The sequence below is a fragment of the Poromitra crassiceps genome (assembly GCF_964638095.1).
Source record: "Poromitra crassiceps genome assembly, chromosome: 12".
NCBI classification, from domain to species: Eukaryota; Metazoa; Chordata; class Actinopteri; order Beryciformes; family Melamphaidae; genus Poromitra; species Poromitra crassiceps.
The window spans coordinates 16,429,564-16,450,622 of NC_139632.1; the positions used below are offsets into that span (position 1 = coordinate 16,429,564).

The window sequence follows — 21,059 nt, forward strand, 5'->3', positions numbered from 1 at the left end:
AATTGTGCTCTTCAATCCAAACAACCACATGGGTGAATAATTTTGTTCCTGCTTACCTAAAAATAACCACTTCCCTGTTGTCTTTACTGGCTTTCACCTGCACAATTTACAGCACAAACATGTCAATATTTAGAGCTGTGTGAGCGACACTCGTACATGAAGCAATTAAACTTGGAACGCTTTTAAAATATAGAAAATTTATTAAAATAGAACATTCAAAATGAGGCAATACAGGCAACATTTATAAGAATGAAATGCAGGTATTATTAAAAAAAAAATTGTGCTGAAATCAAACCAGCAGCACTTTAATAAGGGAAATTATTTGCTTAGGAATGCATTGCACACAATCTGAAATTACCCTTTTCTACCGCACCAATCATGCATGACCAAAAACACTGTTTAAAAATACAAACTGGCACACAAGTACAATGCTAATGGTTCAAGTCAAAGTCTCTTAAATTGACCGAGTGATTGCATCAAACAGCAGTAAGCATGCAGAGGTTCCACTGCCAGATAATACAGCTTGCAATATCTACGCAGACTCAAACTAAGTTGATTTTTGATGTACACAACAATAGAACCCTTATACAAATTCAGTATGGTTAATCTGCATTTTAACGTGTTCAAATCCCAAATCTGGATTTGCGCCATTCAAAAGAATAACTCCTTCCTACTGAGGCCCTTGCAGGCCAGTACACTTTTCATACACACTAAAAATTTGATGATATCAGACAAACTCTGGATCCTGGTCCTTGTTCTTGGTCAGGGGTAGTTTATTTCCGCACAGAGGTGCCAACGGGTGTCCTGCGAGGCTCAGGACGGGGGAGCAGGGGTAGTTGTTGTTGGACTGATTCACATTGAGCGCTGCCAGAGAGCTGCTCAGATCCTGCTCTCCTCGCGTCTCCTCTTCTGGCGGCTCACACTGTGGCGGGGTCGGGGGCTCTGCTGCTTCAGATGGCTCCGGTTTCTCCTGGTCCTCCTGATCCGCGTCTTGTTCTGCGTCTGTGTGGGACGTCGACTGGCTGGACAGGTCCAGGCTGTCTCTGTAGTTTATCTGGTCATCGTCCACGCTGACCTCGCTCTCCTGCTTGATCAGGCCGTGGGAGTGCTGGGATTGGGCGGTCCTCTGGCTGCTCTCGTCCGGCTCCGAGTCGGAGTCTGGAAGCTGCTCGCTGGAGCCCAACGACCCCAGAGAACTACCTGGATGGAGCAGAGAGAGGGGGACAGTGGTCACTGCTCAGTAAGGGGCTTCAAGAACTGCGTACATCTGAACTGGATTTTAAATGGAGAACGCCTGCTGAGGAATTAATTACATTTTCTCTTTGCTTGTGTTGGCAAAGAGAACATGAGTGAGAACATGAGTGAACTTCTTTACATAGGTAGGAAGTAGGAACTGGAAGTTTGTTTACAACAATTACGTGGTGTAAACTATCATGCAACCTAGCCGTCATCAAAACTTACCACATCCCTCCTCCATCTTGTCAGAGTCTGGTTTGCTCTGTTCCTCTCTGCCTGCCTCCTCTTCTCCCTCAACAGAAGAGCTCTCGGTCCTGCCGTCTGTATTCCCACTCTGAACCAGCAGGGGGAGACAGTCAGAAGTAGGCCAGGAGGTAGAGGAAATGAGGTTCATACGGGGAACAAGAAAAACAATGTGTACCCGTTTCTGGACTGTTTTATTGCCGACAGTGTATGACACGTGCAAATGAAAAAGGGAAGTACTGAATTCAAAGAAATCATGACTGTAAAATGATTGGTGAAATGGCTGTGCTGACATTTTCTTTCTACATCAGGTTCTTTGACAAACATTCAGTTTATATGATGTAAAATATATACAATTTAAGATTTTAATGTTAACAGTATTTGCCATCACAAACCGGCCACAAATGCAGATATACACACACACAGCCCTACCTGTTGAGTGGAGGTGGATGCAGTGTGGCTGGTGATGCTAGAGGATGAGCTTTTGGACTGGAAGATGGATGTGTAGAAGACGATAAAGGCCTCTATGATGCGGGCCTGGTGGGGGTAATCCACCAGAGAGGACAGGGACACCGTGCCCCCGGAGGGATGCGGACGCATCAGCGACGGCCCAAACACAATCCCCAGGTTACTGGGACTCATCTTGTTGTCCTGCTCCAGCTCCGCAATCCTACAAGGAAAGGGAGACATTTGATGGTTCAGTGAGGAATCCATTCATCAAAGTCTGGTCTTGTTTTTTTACCTGGCAATAGAATTGGCTGTCAAACGGTGCCTGTAAAGCAGACAGCTACTGACTAACAGCACGGCCGATATTGTTGGCCTATCACAGTTCAGTATTGGCGTATATGTTGTCGGATATGGCAGTTTCCTTTGTTTTAATATAGGCAGCATTTTATCCAAATTTGATCCTTATTCTTTTTTGAACATTGTTTTTATTGAGCATTTCACGTAGTTGTACAGTACATGGAAAAAGACAATAAAGACAAACAAAAACAAACAAAAAACAGCAGCAGAAGTAAAATAAAAGTAAATTCAATTGAGTTATACAGTATGGGTGCGTTCGGAAATAGCCGTTGTAATGTACCGTAGATCTGCGCTCTCATTTCAGTGTGGAGCATCAGATTGGATTTATGTCTTCCAGATTCTATTATTTGGTACATGTGTATAGTGGTCTCAGTCTGCAATCCCATGCATCAACAATGCATATATTCAGTATAGACAAATAATGCACTCCATCTAACCTGTATTACATCATGCAGTCTAGGATTCACAACTTACATTCAGTTACAAATTCCTGAGAGTTCGTGTATACTGATACAGTACTTTGATCCTTATTCTTGATTCAAGTATATATATATATATATATATATATATATATATATATATATATATCCCCCCCGTTCTATTTGTGTTTTTTTATAGTTATTTATAATAACAATGAAATTCCCAGTGAAGCTTACCGTTTCAGTGTACTGATGTCATTTTGGACAATAAAGTTTATTGTTATAAACTGTAAAATATTCTCTCTCCAATACATATATCTTTGTCACAAGTCTTTGATATTTGAGGGATCGTTGCAAAAAAGTTTGTTTATATATGTATATATTCCTTGGTCCATATCGGCCAAGAATATTGGCTGATATACTGTATATCCGTATTGGAATATTTTTACTCCCCAATATCGGTATCGGGGGGAAAACAAATTCCAGTATCGGTCGGGCTCTACTACTGACCTACGGAGGTGGCGTGTGAGGTAGCGCAGCGTAGCGATGTTGGCCTTGGGCAGATCCTTCAGAATCTGCTTCAGCTTGTCCACCAAGACCAGGGCGTCCGGGTTGGTGTTGGAGCCCAGGTCCACCAGCTCTGGCCCACGGCCCAGCCCCGGGCTCACGCCTCGGGGCTCGGCCTCCTCTTCCTCCGGCCTGTCCGCCTCGCTCTGCAGGCTCTCCTTGGCCACTCCCATCAGACTGTTGTACATGCGGAAAGGCATGATGGGCTCCGGCAACTGGAAGTGAAGGGGGGAGCGAACGAGGGTGGATAGAGTGTGTATGTGACAGAATATGACAGAATATATAATATGATTATATCGAGAGAAAATCAACCCTACAACAAAAGGTCACATACATATCGTTGCTGTCTGGCCTGTTGGCCTTTTTTTGGGGGTCATAAATGGATTTAGTGGCTACCCAAAAATAACTAATTACTGGTCATTGATGTTATTACTATTACACCAATGGGAATGTTTTTTCTTCCTTGTGAAAAATGGCTTTTTTGGAGATAGCTACGGTGTATCTGCTGGATAGTGACGATATGCGTTATAGACTGTCAACATGGCAGGTCTCTACTGAAAGCAGGAACGCGGTGACAAATTATCAGGCAAAGCAAAACATCTGTTTGACTGGTGCGTGCGTGTGGTGGAATGCCTGGGTTGCAGCTGTACCTGTCTGAGGTAGAGCTTGAGGACGTTGCTGATGTCGTGTGGTGAACACTGGGACAGTTCCACCAGCTCCTTGCCATTCTCAAAGGCCTGACACAGCTTCTCCACGCGAGTCTTCACCCCATTCACCCTGTAGATACCCTGCAAACAGGTAAACAGGGTTGATGTAAAACACTTTAAGACACTGCTGTCTGTGTGTGAGGTGTGTGTGTGTGTGTGTGTGTGTGTGTGTGTGTGTGTGAGAGAGCACTACTCCCTCACCTTCATCTTTAGTGCCCGTCTCTCTATCTCAGAGATGCACTTGGTGATGATGAAGGGGATGCCGTCGCTGGCGTTACTCGCCACCTGAGTGAATTCCCTGCCGAACAGCTGGAGGCGACCATGCAGCTTCTTATGGCCACACTGGATGGCCAGCGTCTCCAGGCAGCGCTTGTGGCACGAAAGGAAACACTGAACACATGAAGAAGATTTTAGGCAATCACCGCAAAGTATGTTGAAAGTGCATGCATGCATGCATGCAGTGCAGTGCAATGCATGACGAACTGCATGATAAAACCACTTTTCATGAAATAAACATCTCTTGGAGCAGCCATCTCTCCATGAGATTGGTGGTACGGGATATGAGAAGGAAACCTCTCACCTCCTCACACTCGGCCCCCTGGAAGTAAACGTAGCTGTCACACTCCCGGCACTTAGCAGGGGTCCGTAGCTTCCTCAGCCGGTGGGTCTGGGCCGCTTTGGACAGGCCGATGTTCCGGAAAGGTCCAGTAGAAACAACAACATCTGGCTCCATGCCATTGATATCTAGAGAGGACGACCCCATTATACATGGACAATACATGGCAGCAATCATAGTCATTGTTAAGAAGTCACCGCACGCTGGCCTTGCCCGCAGCTAGGCCTGCTCTATTGGCATGCGCAGCGCACAATTGCTGAACTTGGCATCACTGATGACACCACTGTCATGGATGATGTCACAATGCCTATGACATCATCAGTGATGTCATAAGATGATTTTTGTCAAGAATTATGTCAATGTTGACATCACTGAAGATGTCATAGGCATTGTGACATCATCAGTGGGACAAAAATTTAAACAGACAGACAGCAGACAGATATTGCCCACTTGCTCACTTTTATATAATAAGGAGGATTCCACCAGACATAATTAAAGAATAGAATACTTGTATTTTCAAAGGAGGCCACGTTCCCATCCTTTTCATCTGCATCCTCACTGGAGGACATGGTTGCAGTGGAAGATGTTCGAGCCATTTTAGTGATGTCACCTAAAATAAATAAATAGTTTTAGAATGCATGTGCTCACACTTATATGTAACATACTTTGTGTTTCACCCAGTGAGATTTTTTCCTGTTTTGGAGGCATCAGGTGCTGTGGCTCAGGTTAGCATGAATCTGTAATGACAGCGGATTACAGCTTACTTGTGCTAGCAGAAGGAAACACCAGGCCTCCCTCTCCTCCGACACTGTCGTCACTCACTGTTGAACTCCACGACTTGTGCCCCCGTCCTGACGAAGAGACAGACGGACGATTACGGGATTGGTCAGTATGAAAATATTAAAGCTGCAGTAGGCAGTTTTAAACAACAACATCAATAGCAACCATAGCAACATCCCGAATGACCCTTGTTTGTGTGCTGTGATTGGCTAGTTATGTTCTAGCTAACCAACCCTTATAGACCTACAAATAAGATTACATAATGTTGCTTACTGCAGCTTTAAATTTATTTTTATTTGTCCTATGTTGTAAAACTATCAACCATTTTAAGGATCATGGACTGCAAATCACTCACATGAATCCCTTTCCTAACCCATATACAGTTACATTACAAAATTGTATCCCATGGCAACTATCCCATCTGGTTGAAATATGCAATGAAATGCATAATATAAACCACAGGCAAAGCTCTGGTCTGCACAGATAACTCAATAATACAAAAATAATTGTGTTTTTTACGAAACCACAGCAATAATAGTCACAGCAGTAGGCATCACTCACTCTTCCGCTCGGCTTCTGTCTCTCTGCCATCCACAGGTCCTGTGTCCACAGCGCTGGCAGGACTGTCTGTGTTGAAACTGTCATTCCTTTGCCTGTGGCCCTGCCTGCAACATTGGTGACTTATAAGTAAAGTAAATAATTTCAAAGTGACATATTTATTCAAATTATTTCAAGTTTCATTTGAAAACCTATGCATCTATTGATAAAAACGTGCAATAATTATCATAAACACAACGGTCATTGACATTTTCATCTCTGCCCCAAACGGTCACTGTGATGGAGCTCTTTCCGCCTGTGTTTTGACTGGCATCACTTACTGTGTGGAGGCACTGCTGGAAGTGTAGTAGTCCTCGAACGCGTACTGTACAGCAGGCTGTCCAGGCAGCTGCAGGTCTCGGACATAGGCGGCGTACTGCTGGCCGGGGTCGTACAGCTTACTGCTCTCACACAGTGTCTGGTAGTGGACGGGCAAAGCTACCGTCTGCATGTGCATGATCTGGTAGTAGGAGATGGTCGCCTGGTGGAGGAGGGGACAAAGGGAAGAGTTAACAGAGGTCAACAGAAACAATCAGGGAAGATCTTCATAATGGTCAGCTTCTATCATGCTGTACTTAAAAATCACATCCAGGTGCTGAAGTAAGCGGTGCAGGTTTTGCAGTTCGGACCTGTGCGTGCGTTCGTGTGTGTGCATGCGTGCGTCTTTCACCGGATTGGAGGCGCGGCACCGTCTGAGTCCACTCTCACTTCCTTGTGCGTTTGAACTTGGGGGGAGGGCCCTAGGCTAAATCTCCTGTGCATATCTCGTCCACGCATCCCGTGCTCAAACACACTTATAGAAGCGGCTGCACCATTTAAAAAGGTCCAGTTCAATGAGGTTTTCATCATCATAGTGAAGGTTCATTTCTTACTCAGTCCTACAAGCTTTGTACAATCTAACCAATCTAACTTGAGCATTCAGGTATTCGGACTCAGAAGTTGGAGAGGACTTATTTTGATAAAGATGGTGTATGTGTGTGTGTGTATGTAATAGGCCCTAATAATTTGGCATAAGATATTGATAGTTATATTGTGACATTATTACATTTCGTGGAAGGGCAGGCACGTGTGTTTCACCTACATGTGGATTCACACTCATGTTCAGTAGGCTAACTCCGGACTTGGACTCAGGTAATGGGGACTTGACTCGGACTCGAACAACCGAGACTCTACTTGGACTGGGGATATAGTGACTTGATTACTACACTGAGTTGAGGAGAGGTAGCAGGTTGACACTAGTCTACTGTAGTGATGAGGATGAGGTGTGTGTGTGTGTGTGCTGACCGAACGCAGCGTCTGGTCGCTCTGCTTGATGACCTCCTGCAGCTGCCGCAGCACTGTGACCTTGGTGTGATCCAGGTTCATCTGCTGAGCAGTGGCGTCTGCTACACACGTCTTGTAGGTGGCCTCCGCCTCTTCTGCCTGTGCACACACACACACACACACACACACACACACACACACGCTTTGTGTTCATTCTCTTTATCCATTGGATAATGCGGCATACAGATGTGAGCCTTGGTAGATTATGTGTTAAAATGCTACATAACTGTTTAGGATAGGACTAGATAAGCACTGCTTCTTTCTGCCCCTTCTTGGACCAAACTTTATATCATATTGTTGATTGTTATTTCTCTTTCTTTTTTATACATTTTGTTTTAATCCAATTATTGTGATATCTGTATCTGTTGGTTCGAGACAAATCAAAATCAAAGCAAATGTATATAATAATAAATGACTCAACTTGCAAGAATGATCACAAAGTAGAGATAAACCCACAAAATATCAGCCAGCAAAAAAAATGTGCTATTGAGTAATGATGAATATGAGTATGAAAGGTGAAACCCAGTAACATCATTTCCTGAGGTTAAATCTCCTAAAAATCTGCATAAAATAAAGAATTGAAGTTGGACTGAATTGCGTTGTAGGCGTTGATGCGGACCTTGTTGCGAGCGTCTTCCTCTAGTCGTCTCTTCCTCTCCACAGACTTGGCTGTGGCTCCGCCTCCCTCCTCCTCGGCTCGACTGGCCACTGTCTTGGCCTTGTCGTACTCCTCCCAGCGGACCATGTACACCTGCTTGGCCTTCCGCAGGTTCGCGTCACACTCCATCTACACACACACACACACACACACACACACACACACACGTAGGTAGGACATCGTTTCTGGTCCTTTTCTTTACATTTCCCTTGTAACTTGGAGATAAACCAAAACAGACCACCGGTTCATCAAATTCTGTAAATCAGGGATGAGTGACTTTGATGATAGAGAGCGCCACAAAAAAGAGGTCATCGCTACCAGAGGTCCAGATTGTGACCATGCACTTCCACCAGTAAGGGGGGGATGGGGGGTGTTCACATTCCTGAGTGATATACCAATTTCAGTGTAATTGAGTCTCAAAAAGAATTATTTCATAATGGTACAAAAGTTAACACAGAAAGTGCAGCAACTAATATTCATGTTGTAAATGCATTTCTCCTCTGCCTCCATGACATTTTTCAAATTGCTCACTTTTCCGTAAAGGGGAGACTCGTGGGTACGGTGGATACCCATAGATACATTCTAATTCAGATATCTTGGAGTGTTTTTGTTTTTTTATTCAGGATGCACATGTGCATCCTGGATATAGTTTTGTTACAATAGCGTTGGCTCCAATGCTAACGTTAAACAGTATGTGGATGGACAATGCTAACGCCATTAGCGCCATGTTCTGGGATGTACAGTAAAATAAAAACACAGATTTGGGTGGTCTAACCTAGTTGGTTAGTTAATGGAATATTCAAGCTTCACCCAAAAACGCCCCCTTGTATTTTATTTATTTATTTATTTTACCCAAGGGCCACACTGAGTGAGGTTGGCGGTCGTATGTGACCGGTGGGCCGCCAGTTGTCCATCCCTGCTGTAAACGGTATGCGAGCTTCACGACCAAGTGTTCAAAATAGATCTACCCTGATATCAATGAATCAGCAACTTGTTACACTCCATTTCCCTCTTCAGTCTGACACTGCCTCCACTCTAACTGCTTTCCATGAGGGAAATTCCCGAGAGGGATTGGATTTTCTCAAACCTGGAGTCCAACGTATCTTCCTCGATCTAATCCGGTGGGAAGAATGCAAAAACATCTCCCCTTTAAATAAATGCCTTCAAAGCAGATTTCAAAGTAATTGATAGGCTAATTTTAATCGATTTAGAACAACCTCGATAGCATCTCGTCTATAGCGGTCACCATTGTTGTTGCGTATGGTGGACTTGACAACAGCTTGCTTGACAATGACGTTTGTCCCGCCCATTCCGCCGTTTATTGGCGCCGATTGGCTAATCGTTAGTCCCCCTCGGCGCTCAATGGGTCGAATGTTTTTTCAACGTAAGAAATCACTGTTGCACGTCACGATGCCAGACCATAAGAAGCCAACTTGGTGGAGTGGGCGGATTCGAAGATCTGGACCCAGGCAAGAAGAGATCATACCAGTTTTCTCTTGGCTCTAATCCACTGCTCCTTGATCTCCTTCCGTCTCTTTTCATGCTCGTGTTTACGCTGCATCAGAGGCTGCATGGACAAACGCATACAAACATGAGATTAACATGAGGAATGTAGAGAGAATGAACTTTGTCATTCCACCTTCCGAACGCACAATCAAACTTGATTTGGTTTCAAACAAGAGTAAAAATAAGAGTAGCACAGACGATAGAAAAAAAGAACAGTGCAACAATGCAATGATGGGACAGGTATTGTGTACTAAAGCAACCAGTACTACAATAATAACAGTAACTGCCGCAGGGTGATTCAAGCATTTAAGCATGAACATCACAGTACACAATTCAACCATTGCAGTGTTACAGTTTAAAAAAAAGTGAGTGGTGCATCAGGTTCGGTGAATGTTCACCTGGATGAATGTCTGGTTGTGCAGCGTGGTGTTAGCCTGCTGAAGCCCCGCAGTCTGCTCCTGGTCCTGCTCCAGAGCCAGAGAGTAGATGGAGAAGAAGGGCATGTGGGGCTGGGGGGAGAGATCAGCACACAACATACACTCACACAAGGGAGCAGGTGACGGTATCAAATGGAACAGAACAGATCAAGCTAAACGTGATTTTCTAGTCAATATTATATTCTACATATTAACAGTTTAACATCACTGACAACCCGTGAGAAAGATAGCTTTAAAGACAGTGCTTACATGTGTGATGCTGTGTTTGCAGGACTGGTAGAGTCTCTGGAGCCCCTTGGTGAACTCCATCTCTGAAGGGGAAAAGGTAAATCAAGAGAGTCAATTAGCAACTGAACGTGTAGGGCGAAAGTGTTAAGATAGTCTCTCTATTAGATCATCTGCCTACCCAACGAAGTCCGCTTCTCCACGTAGCTCATCAGGTCCTTCATATACCTGGAGACGGTCTTGGCGTAGAGCAGAGCAGAGTCCACTCCTCCCTCACTGTGCTGGAGGATAATGTCCACCTCCTCCGCCCGGCCTACACACCAACACACATGCAGTGTTACTGGAGCTGGAATATTTTCTGGTTTCTTTAGTCTTTTATGACAGTAAACTGATTATCCTTAGGATGTGGACTGATGGTCAGGACAACAGAAGACATTGAGGATGTCATCTTGGACTTTGGGGGAAAAGTGCGCCGACATTTTTTCCCACCATTTTGACATTTTATAGCCCAAACGACTAATCGATTAGTCGAGAAAATAATCAACAGATGAATCGGTAATGAAAATAATCGTTAGTTGAATTTCATTGCTGTGGCGTTTCTGCAGTAAACTTCCCAGATATCACTTTGGGGCAGGCGCTTTGGCATTCACGTTCTTTGATTTTCGGCTGATGAAGTTGGTGTAGGTAGGTGTCACTATTTTGTTTGTCGGCTCAGCTAGCACTGCTCATGCCAATTACCCACTTCTTTTATTTATTCCAAACAAGGTTTTGATGCTGCTGGCAACATAAACGCATCCCCTCCCATGTGGGGATGATGTTTCCCCACGAATAATTCACACGGTCAAACTCTTGGTTTGAACGTCCCTTAAAACGTCCCCACAATCCGTTTATTAGTTGAAACATGGTTGCGTTACATCAGAAAACACTGATTTATTGACCATTGGTTTATATAAAAAATGTCATTACTACTTGGAATGTGAAATTCTCACAAAAATGCAACTTTTACAGGAGGAGAGAAAGAGAGAGGAGTTGGGGGACGGATGTGGAAGGCCAGAGAGGCAGCACGTCTCACACTCGCAGTTTATGAGGCACTTTGAAGGACAAAGAAGAGTTGAAGAGAGACACCATACCCATGTCCTGCAGGTCACTCCTGAACTGGCCTCCATCTGCTCCATGGCCTGACGCGGCGTACAGGTTCTCCATCGACTGCAGAGGACACACACTTCTGTTAGATGACTCATCACTGACAAGCAGAGCACAAACCTCAAAGGGTATTTTCCCCAGTGGAGACAACAGACCAGGTTCCAGAACAAAATGACGTAGGGTGATTTTTACTGTAAAGCGGAGACTTGTGAGTACCTATAGAAGCCATTCTCATTCAGATATCTTGAGGTGAGAGGTCAAGGGGCCCCTTTGAAAATGGCCATGCCAGTTTTTCCCTCACCAAAATGTTGCCTAACTTTGGAGTGTTATTTAGCCCCCTTGCCTTAGGTTTTCTAGTTTCATATGCTACCAGGATCTTCACTTTAGCTTTAAAAAGCCTACAGCCTCCGAAAGACTAATATCGGCTGCGGGCACAAATTGCAACTGAGGCAGCAAAATATTAAACTGAGGGTGCAATGCATGCTCTTGCACCCACGTAGAACCGGGCCTGGGAAACTAGGAATGGAAATCTGTTATGATACAGATCCTGGTGGCACTGTGATACTTGTCTGATACAGATCCTGGTGGCACTGTGATACGTGTCTGATACTGATGTTATGTACCATCTAATAATCTAAATAATGCATGAACATCAAATGAAAGCACAAAAGATACAATTGTGAACCACAATAGTCACATTGTGTAGGTCTGATGCCAGTAGATTGCAGTGAAGAATGGGCTTAGAGGGGGACACGTTATCTCTGATACTGCCTGCGTATGTCTGTGTGCACATTTGTATGTCTGTCTGTCTGTCTGTCTGTCTGTGAGAGAGAGAGAGAGAGAGAGAGAGAGAGAGAGAGTGTGTGAGAGAGAGTGTGTGTGTCTGTGAGTGTGTGTAACTGGCAGAGTTTTTTGTTCTTGTGTGTGTCTCTATTGGATATAAAAAATGAAAAATAAAATATATATATTTTTAAAGGAACTGGCAGAGATCCCAAAAAAACATCACGGTCATGGAAATGGTCCGACTGTCCTGGAAAACTCAGGCTGTCTCCCTCTTGTGACAGAATAGTGCACATAACTGCACACAAACAGTTGTCTGCACACACACACACACACTCACCCTGCTCTTCTCAGTAGGCAGCAGCGAGAGCAGGGTGCTGCTGTCCACCTCTCCCATGAGCAGTTCGGACACACTGGGGAAGGGGGACAATATGCACACCATTACATCAAGAACTATGGCAGCAGCACAAAAACACATGTGATAAATGTGATGAAAGAATGTGGGAGAACCAATGTGTTCAAAATCAGACATCTCATTTCAGCAATAATGATCTGTGATTGTAAGAAAAGTGGGGAGATAATGGTAGAGAAGATGAATGAAATTAAAGAAGAGGCCCTAAATGTCTGTACTGGCTTTTTCCTCACTCTGCATGTTGCATTTCTGTATGTCAAATGATCTCTGCTTATCCCCTTCTCCTCTAGACTAGAGGCCTTGTGCCATCTGTCATTCTGATTAAGTTTGTTGATCTGTCTGCTACCAATACAGGTTAAATCAAGTCAAATCTCCATCTTGATCTGTTTGTGTTTCATGTCAGCAGGGAGTCAAGAGAGGGGAAGAGCTGACGAGAGATGAGGAAACAAGCCGTGCCACGCCGACCTCAACGGTCTCTCTGCCAGCTCACTTCCTCCTGTTGCCTAAGCCCTTAAATGGTGCACAGAAGCAGCTTGTCCGCTCATCAGTCAAATCATCTTCTCACAGAGCGTTGCAATGTCCAAGTGGGAGAGAGCGTTTCACATGTTGCTCCTCAGTCAATAGTAATCTGTTCACTCAACAGCCCCCGGCAGTGAATGGCGTTTTTTTTCAGAGTCTTGGTTTTGTGCCGTACGTGTGGTAGAAGAAGAGAAAAACCACTTCCTGTTTTTCGGCTCTGCCGCATGCAAATGTGTCACCATCACTGCACTTCTCTCTAATCTCCCTACAATAGACACGGTTGCACACGTATCACCTGATTCGGTCTGTAAAGCAGGCAAGATCTGTGGAGACACCGAGTCATGGCTCCATTTCCTTATAACCAAAACTAGAGTACCCTCCTTGGATCGAGTACACAGACTTATCTTTGAAATACAAACGGCAATAGCAAATACCACTGCTAACTACAGAAAGGGTTATTATTAGGATGAATATAAGAAAATGAGAAAGACGGTTTATGAGATGAGAGGTATAACAGATACTATACATATACCATGTACTGTATGTATACATATACTATGTACTGTATATGTAGCAGATACTCACTTGCTGCTAAAAGCAACTGCGATGGTTTCAATGGCTTTCTCAAAGTCCTTTTTATCTGCCTCGTTACAAAGTTCATAGTGGAAACCTGAAAAATCACAGCATAACCATGAGTTTCACACAAGATTAGGGAACATGTGTATAATATTAACCTGTTTTTAACAGGTTAAGAAAAATAAACTCATTCATTACTTCGATCACACCATTGGATTTTTGTTAATGAATGAGGACCCTCCCACCCCCTCACTACTGTACAATGGATACATTCAATCTACGTATGCCACTCAAAAGATAACAAGAGGGAGGTCCACAACGTGAATACTGGGATAAGTCACTTTAAGAGTCTATCAAGAATACGTTTTTTTCTGATCTTGGGAGTTCAACGGGGGAGATAAATATATCTGAATGTTTAGATCAGAGCTTAGTGGACTGTTTGTAGAAGGCAGACTAGTAGACTACACACGATGGTATGGATTTACTAAACCCTGACAAGATAGAACTATGGCTTAGTTTGTATATCTTATTTCTTGATCTCAAAACAAAAAATTCACAGAAATGATGTAAAAAAAAACACATCCTACCTTTAACCTTTGATATGAGTTTGCCGGCAGCGGTGAGGATCTCTACGGTGTTGAGCAGAGGATAGGTGCTGATGACCTGACGCAGCACCCGCAGGACCTCGCCCAGACACTCATGGGCCACGGGGCGCCGACTCTCCTTCTTACCTGGAGGAGAGACGGGGAGAGAGACCCCTTTTACACCTGCTATTAAACAGCCATCTGTATCTGGACACGTTATCCGCATAACAAACGATCCGATCTTGCCTTTGCGTTTACGCCTGGTATTTTAAATGCGTTCTCATTATCTTCATTGAGATCAGAATGTTAAAATATAAACCTTATGAATATTTTATTGGTAGGAGCGGAGGGTAACAAAAATATCACTTTAGGCACCAAGGTCTGCTTATTTATTTATGATGGCAGAAGTAGCTAGTGAGTGAACCATCTTGGTTTCTTCCTATCTCTGTACATTCATCTGGAGAGTGACACATCATCACAAATATCCCCATGAAGTGAGCAACAATCTCCCACAAGTTGACTTCCGGTTTAGCGATTTTAACCCTAAACCTAAACCTAACCCAGACCCTAAACCTAACCCTAAAACAACCGCACCCTAAAATTGTTGCTGGCTTTATCCTGCTAGCACAAATCACACCTCCTATCTTTGGGATGCCAGCACGTTGTATAGATTGCGTGTACACCACCTACCTAAGAACACAATGTGAGCCAGACTACCTCCAGATGTGGTCTGGCAGATCTGATCACATTCTGATCATGACGCATTTACACCTTGCATTAACATGTCTTTTTCGTTATCCAGATACAGCATTATAATCGCATTTTAATGCCAGGTGTAAATGGGGTCAGAGAGAGACGGGTGAGAGGGCGAGACGATGGCAGGACAGAGGACAGAGACGGGCAGAGAGGCAGACAGGCTGACCGCAGAGTCAGGATGAGGATAATGGCTGTCAGACTGACAGGTCAAGTCAAGGGAGACAGTGTCAGCGCCATTCCAGCACCTCTGCTTTGATGTCAGTAATGACACATCTGCAGCCTACTTCCCCATTTCCCTGTTTCTCACACACACACACACACACACACACACACACACACACACACACACACAGGTTTCTCAACCATTTGCTGCCATTTGACTGCTTTTGCACTCTCACCCTCCTCCACTTTTTTTCTCAGATGGCAGCCAATCATCCGTCCGCGAGCAGCCCGTCTGTGACTGTGTGTCAGAGTGTCTGTGAGCAGCCCGTCTGTGACTGTGTGTCAGAGTGTCTGTGCTACAGTAACAGACAACACAGCCCGTCTGTGACTGTGTGTCAGAGTGTCTGTGCTACAGTAGCAGACAACAGAGGGACAGAGTGACCTGAGGTTTGTGTCCCACAGAGAGGATGTGGTCGATCCTATTGTTGTTCCACCAGATTAAAAACTAATTCTGGTGCTGCGCCGTCAAGCTTTCTGTGTCTGATGATGAACATCAAGAGACCTTACTGGGAGAACACAGCTCACGCGCTACTTCCCGCGTTACTTCTTGACTTTAGAAAAAGGGTTCGAGGCTGATGTCGGGAGAAATAAAGGCGACCTAAGACACGAGGGGAACCCCAGCGATGGCAATCGTCGGGAGTGAGGGACGGCGGAGACGGGACGAAAGCGCCGATGGTGCTGCTGATGTAACAGGGAGGAGAGGTCACAGCGACGCAGCCCGGCCTATCGGAGGAGGAAGTGTGAGTGAGGCCTTTCTGTCAGAGGCCATCCATCACGGCTTCCTGTTTAGAAAGCTCACGCTGGCAGAATAGAGCCAGATAAAGGCAGACAGACGTGCAGATAAACACAGAGCGCTCTCATCTTTAGTAGGAGAAGTCTGAAAAATGCCTCTCTAGCTGTAGAGAAATGACCTGCTCTGAGGCCAACCTTACTTTTTAAAAGAGATCCAGTCTGTTGAGCAGAAAACACTGTGCCTGAGGTGGGCCTCGGGTAGACCCACGTGCTCTAGCCAATGTGCTCTAGCCATGAGGTGGGACTCGGGTAGACCCATGTGCTCTAGCCACGGGGGAGAAAAGGTGTTCTCAGCCATCGTGAGCCTCGCTGCACAACGTAGGCCCTTATGATTTACACAATGCAGGAAAAAAAGAGACGGAATCATGGAATTTGGTCATAAAAATTGAATCAACTGTAAAACAAGGAATATTGCAGTCAGAATTTTCCATAATTCCATTAACAAAGTAGGCCTAATTATCCAAATCAAAAGTAGACCTGCTTATTGTCGTAACCTAAATGATTTAATATTTAGGCATAGAGAAATAGTTTTTGATTGGGGTGTTTGGGGTGTTTTGAGAGGGGGGGGTCGGTGTTGCGTGGGACTCTGGCATCACCTCACAACTTGGTTTGTCACTTGGAGAAACATGTCGAAGAGGCTGTTTGAGAGAGCCAAGGCATCAAAAAAAACAAAAAAATATCGATCCTAACCCCTAGATTAGAATTACAACTTGGAGAAAAAATAATAACATGCATTTCATATGGCCCTGATGTGGGTGCAGGAGGGGAACAGAGTGTGTAAGAGGCTGCAGTAAACAAGAAGTTGGTTTCCTGCTGGAGACAAGAGTGCGGTCGGCTCTGTGGGCGCAGCGGAAACGCAACCCATCAGTTGGAGAGAGGAAGCTCACAGCCTGCCACTCGTTAGCTCACTTGTGCAAAGTGGCTCCGCCCCCCCCCCCCCACCCGCACCCCCCACACACACACACACACACATACACGTGGTGGAGAACAGGGGCGATGGAGGTCTCTGAAAAAGGCCCTTTGCGGATTCCTTGTGTCCTCCTTATCAAAATGCGTGCGTGACACCCCGCCCCCCCTCGACCTCACAGGGCCAACAGGGGAAGGACGAGACTAAACAGTATTGTTCTGGCCACATGCTAACGTGTGCAGCGTCGTGTAGGACGCCGCACACGCACAACGCCAAACAATAACACACAGCAGAAACAATGACATACTGTCACCGCCCAGCAGCCAAAAATCCTAACCGGCAATGAACAAAGGCACATTAATCACGCGCACACACACACACACACACACACACACACACACACACACACACACACACACAGGTTTTGTCTCCACAGTTGTGAAAACAAGCCCTATTCATATCCCCACGTCTGCGATCGCAAGCACAGGAGGAGGTTCAGGTCTCGTTCCCAAGAGAGCTTGGCACCAACCCAAATCAACCCATAGCATGTGACATGTCCCTCTAACAAACGTAGTTTGATCCTGAGAGTCAGTAAATATTTGGCATCCTATAAAATCATATATCAGCCTTTCATGAAATGCTCAGGGCTCCTGCGGGTCGGTTTTTTGGGGCTCGCTGTCCGCCTCGCCCCTCTGTGACGCACGCTTGGAGGGGAGCTTTTGGAGAACAACACTCTTTGCACTTTCTCTCCTCTCACCCTCGGCCATCACCACGTCCTTCAGCTTCTCCACAGCCTCGGCGAAGCGCGCCACGTCCCTCAGCAGGGCGGGGATGTCCTCCACCTCGATGGCCGTGCTCTCCGGACCGTCGGGCGGGGAGGTCGGGGTCAGCGCCCCTTTCCCCAGGCCTTTATTGAACACCCATGACTGGAGCGGGATTCCTGAGAAGACACACAGATCAGCACTCCAGCAAACATTCACAGCCTCCAGTCGACAACAACGACAAATACTACGAACACATTTCTAATATTGAGTGCCCCTTTTGCACAAATCTGTGTTTTACTTGTCTCAAGGCTTCAAAATCATTCTGTAAACTGCCCTTCGTTTACATCAGCCCCTCATGACTGAACTGGATTTAAAAGAGGAATACAATACAGTATCAGAACGTTGTAGTAGTAGCCTACCATGCAATCTGTAGTCTAAGTAAGTTAAGTAATAAGTTAAGTATTCATTAGATAATGATATGAAAGAGAAAAGCAGCCAATCTTAGCATTGTGAACCCAGCAATTTTTTGGGCTGATTTCACTTGATGAATGACTAAAAAGATTAAATCAATAAATGTTCTGTCGACCAACTGATCGATCGACGAATCGTTTCAGCTCTAGTCACCTGCTTAATGTAAGCACAAGGTGTTCTTCACTTGTTTAGGAGAATGCTGTACCTGGAAAACTCCACAAATGTTTTGTGGACTAAATAAATCCACCGTCTTCCACTGGCATGGGGGCGAGTAGATAATGACTGGATTTTCATTTTTGGGTGAACTTATCCTTAAATATGTTTGCACACTCAGTACATGTAGTATAACTGCAAGCGTTTTCCCACTAGATTTGACATATGCTTTCGGCATTTGTGGTATATGTTGATGTTGATCTTTCAAGCTGCTGTGTGGATGTGACAGGTCAAGTGCAGCAGAAAGGAACGAGACGACGTTCCACCACATTTCATAAACAGCTCCTGAGGCAGTGAGCAGACCTGCGGCGCTGGCGTGTCTGATGAGGGCGTTCGGCCTCCTCAGCGTGGCCACGGGAGACGGGCAGCCCACCCCCTGCATGGCGGCCATCTTGCTGTGATGGGGGCTGGGGGTGCTCGGGCAGGACGGGTCCTGGAAGCCCGAGGAGGTGGGGGTGAGGGTGGCAGACGAGCAAGAAGAGGAGGAGGGTGAAGAGGAGAGGGTGCCGTCGACAGCATCGCGACGAGGCTGCTCCTGGAGAATGGAGAGCTGAGAGAGAGACAGGGAGATACAGAGAGAGAGCACGAGAGAAGATACATCAGGGCAATGTTGTAGTCAAGTCCGTATATAGAGTCCAGTCGCCTCGAGTCGCCAGTGTTCGTGTCAAAGTCACCAAAGAAGAGTTGTGTCGAGTCCCCATTACTGAGTCCGAGTCCTCAGTCCGGAGTTAGCCTACTGAACATGAGTGTGAATCCACATGTAGAACACACATGCCTGCCCTTCCACGAAATTGAATAATGTCACAGTATTAATATAGCTATCAATATCGTATGCCAAATTATTAGGGCCTATTAAAAAACAAAAAAAACGGTCTTTATCAAAATAAGTCAGAGTCCTCGTCTCCAACGTCCGAATGCATGAATGCTCGAGTCCAAGTCGAGTCACGAGTCCTGAAAATGTGTCTGGGACTTGGACTCGAGTTGAGTCTGACTTGACTACAACACTGCATCAGGGACACAAAGGTCAAGGGTCAAGGCAATCATATGATTTGTATGCCATCTAGTTCAGAATTCAAACCTTAAAAGATAGACTTTATAAAAATGGTTCAAACCAAACATGACCCTCTTCGCTTTAGTGGCCATGACAACTGACGACCTTAAACCCAGCACTGTTGGTAAACACACATGAAGAGTTTCACAAGATCCTGTGTTGGGTTGTGCAACACTTCCTGACTCCAAGCTGTTTTAGGGTGTGGCAAATCAAGCGGTGTCTAGTAGAAACACAGCTAATGTCAATGTTTGGACTAAGAACAGTGTCATTTCAGAAAGGGTACGGTGGCGACCGTCACATTTGCCCACAAAACACAAAGAAAACCGGTTTGTGCTCTTGTGGATGGATAGAGCGAAAGGTACTAAAGACTGCAAAGGAGCTGCAGCGGGCATCTCAACTCTTGGAAGTCATAGCACTGAAGAAGAGCCTTGGAGTTTTTGCTGTAGGCCCAACAGGTGCATGGCCTCCAGAGGCAGCCGGTAATAACTGCTGCAGGTGGCAGCTCGTGTGCAATAGGAACGACCACCTTTTATAGTTCTCTAAACTGTGATGAGATCACTACTCTAAAAGTATGCAAATCATTTGTAACTGAATCCTCAACTTCACTTGCGTCACTTTGTGTGCAGAGTCTCAGTTGTACAACTATACACACAAGCAAGCACCCTGCATATCTGCTATTTGTGTTGGACATATACAGTATTATATGATGATGTGTGTGTATAAACAACAAACATACCTGCTTAAGCCATACGCTGTGTTTGTTAGGCAGTATGTCCAGTTTGTCTTTGCCTTTGGACTCGGTCTTCTTAACCCTCTGGCTAGTAGAGTAAGGGTTGTAGCTGGTTTTGCCACCACGTTTCATGCTGCTTTCCCTACTGCTATCTCCCCATGCTAAGCAGAAGTCACTCTTGAAACGACGTTGACCTCACAAGAGGATCCACGTACAGTCACAGTGCAGCTTACCCCAAGGGTTTGGTGGTAAAACCCCCCACAGAAACTCCCTTTGAGCCAGAGATGAGTAAATGTGCACTGCAGCTATACGCTTCACCAACACTTTCAATAGTCAATACTAAAATACATAATTGCATTCATTATATCAGCAATGTAGCACTGGCATTGCATTATATTGCATTGAACGTTATTACCAAATAGCCCTATACATAGTTTTACACAGCCAGAGCCCAAGTTTCTCACCCACAGAAGCTTGTTACATGAGTCAGAATCATTCAAGTCCATTACTGCTCAAACAAACTTGACTTTATCCCATGGTGTCAGTCGATTTTGGTTGTCAGTCCCCTTCCCACAGCAAGTCACCACTTGTCCAAAGCAGCTTATGCTGTCGCCTGTCCTGCTTCTTCTCTCACAGACTGTACAAAATGGACAAGGCAGAGACAGTGCGCAGAGGAAACCAGAAGTGATGCAGAAGCGAACTTACAGAGGAGGCTGCGCTGCTGTGCGGTGCGGCGGACCCGGGGCTTCCTGTGCGGCTCTTCTTGGAGATGGATGGCGTCTTGATCAGCTCCCGCTTCTTCCTGGTGAACATCTTCAGGGTCCCTTTGCCGTCCATCCCGACTTCTTTCAGTTTTACGTACAACCCCCCCACCCACCCCCCGACTCGCCACTTGGGTGCTCGGCCACTTACTCCCAGCGGTACCTCAGTGCCATCAAGCCCGACCTTCAGCCACGAGAACTGTCTGTCCGCCTTCCTGCTGTCGCACATTTGCGCGCAGGCTCACTGACGAGAGAGAGAC

At 45.5% G+C, this 21,059-nt stretch overlaps 1 protein-coding gene across 2 annotated transcripts; it reads right to left on the reverse strand.

The window, feature by feature from the left end:
- Nucleotides 1-177: 177 nt before the first annotated feature.
- arhgap45b (Rho GTPase activating protein 45b) lies at nt 178-20,943 on the reverse strand. 2 transcript variants are annotated; one of them, XM_083647853.1, is made up of 24 exons: nt 20,744-20,943; nt 18,561-18,807; nt 17,567-17,749; nt 14,136-14,279; nt 13,558-13,642; nt 12,382-12,454; nt 11,249-11,324; nt 10,300-10,431; nt 10,143-10,204; nt 9,855-9,965; nt 9,437-9,517; nt 7,912-8,079; nt 7,254-7,391; nt 6,251-6,450; nt 5,934-6,037; nt 5,357-5,443; nt 5,101-5,202; nt 4,557-4,720; nt 4,178-4,366; nt 3,920-4,057; nt 3,213-3,484; nt 1,912-2,149; nt 1,462-1,570; nt 178-1,200 (listed from the first exon to the last, which is right to left on the reverse strand). In XM_083647853.1, exons 1-24 carry the CDS (start codon nt 20,873-20,875, stop codon nt 728-730), a joined length of 3,708 nt encoding a protein of 1,235 aa, XP_083503979.1. In that variant the 5' UTR covers nt 20,876-20,943; the 3' UTR covers nt 178-727. The 2 variants fall into 2 exon arrangements, with proteins under 2 accessions (XP_083503979.1, XP_083503980.1); XM_083647854.1 differs by lacking the exon at nt 20,744-20,943 and adding an exon at nt 20,045-20,649.
- Nucleotides 20,944-21,059: the final 116 nt, after the last annotated feature.

Bases quoted from the DNA above. Each gene is read 5' to 3' on its own strand.
- arhgap45b (XM_083647853.1), bottom strand. From the start codon at position 20,875: ATGGACGGCAAAGGGACCCTGAAGATGTTCACCAGGAAGAAGCGGGAG. The intron at 14,280-17,566 runs GTGAGAGGAGAG...TCTCTCCTCCAG, and splicing joins GGACGTGGTGATGGCCGAGG to GTAAGAAGGAGAGTCGGCGC. The intron at 12,455-13,557 runs GTGAGTATCTGC...CCCCTTCCCCAG, and splicing joins GCAGTTGCTTTTAGCAGCAA to TGTGTCCGAACTGCTCATGG.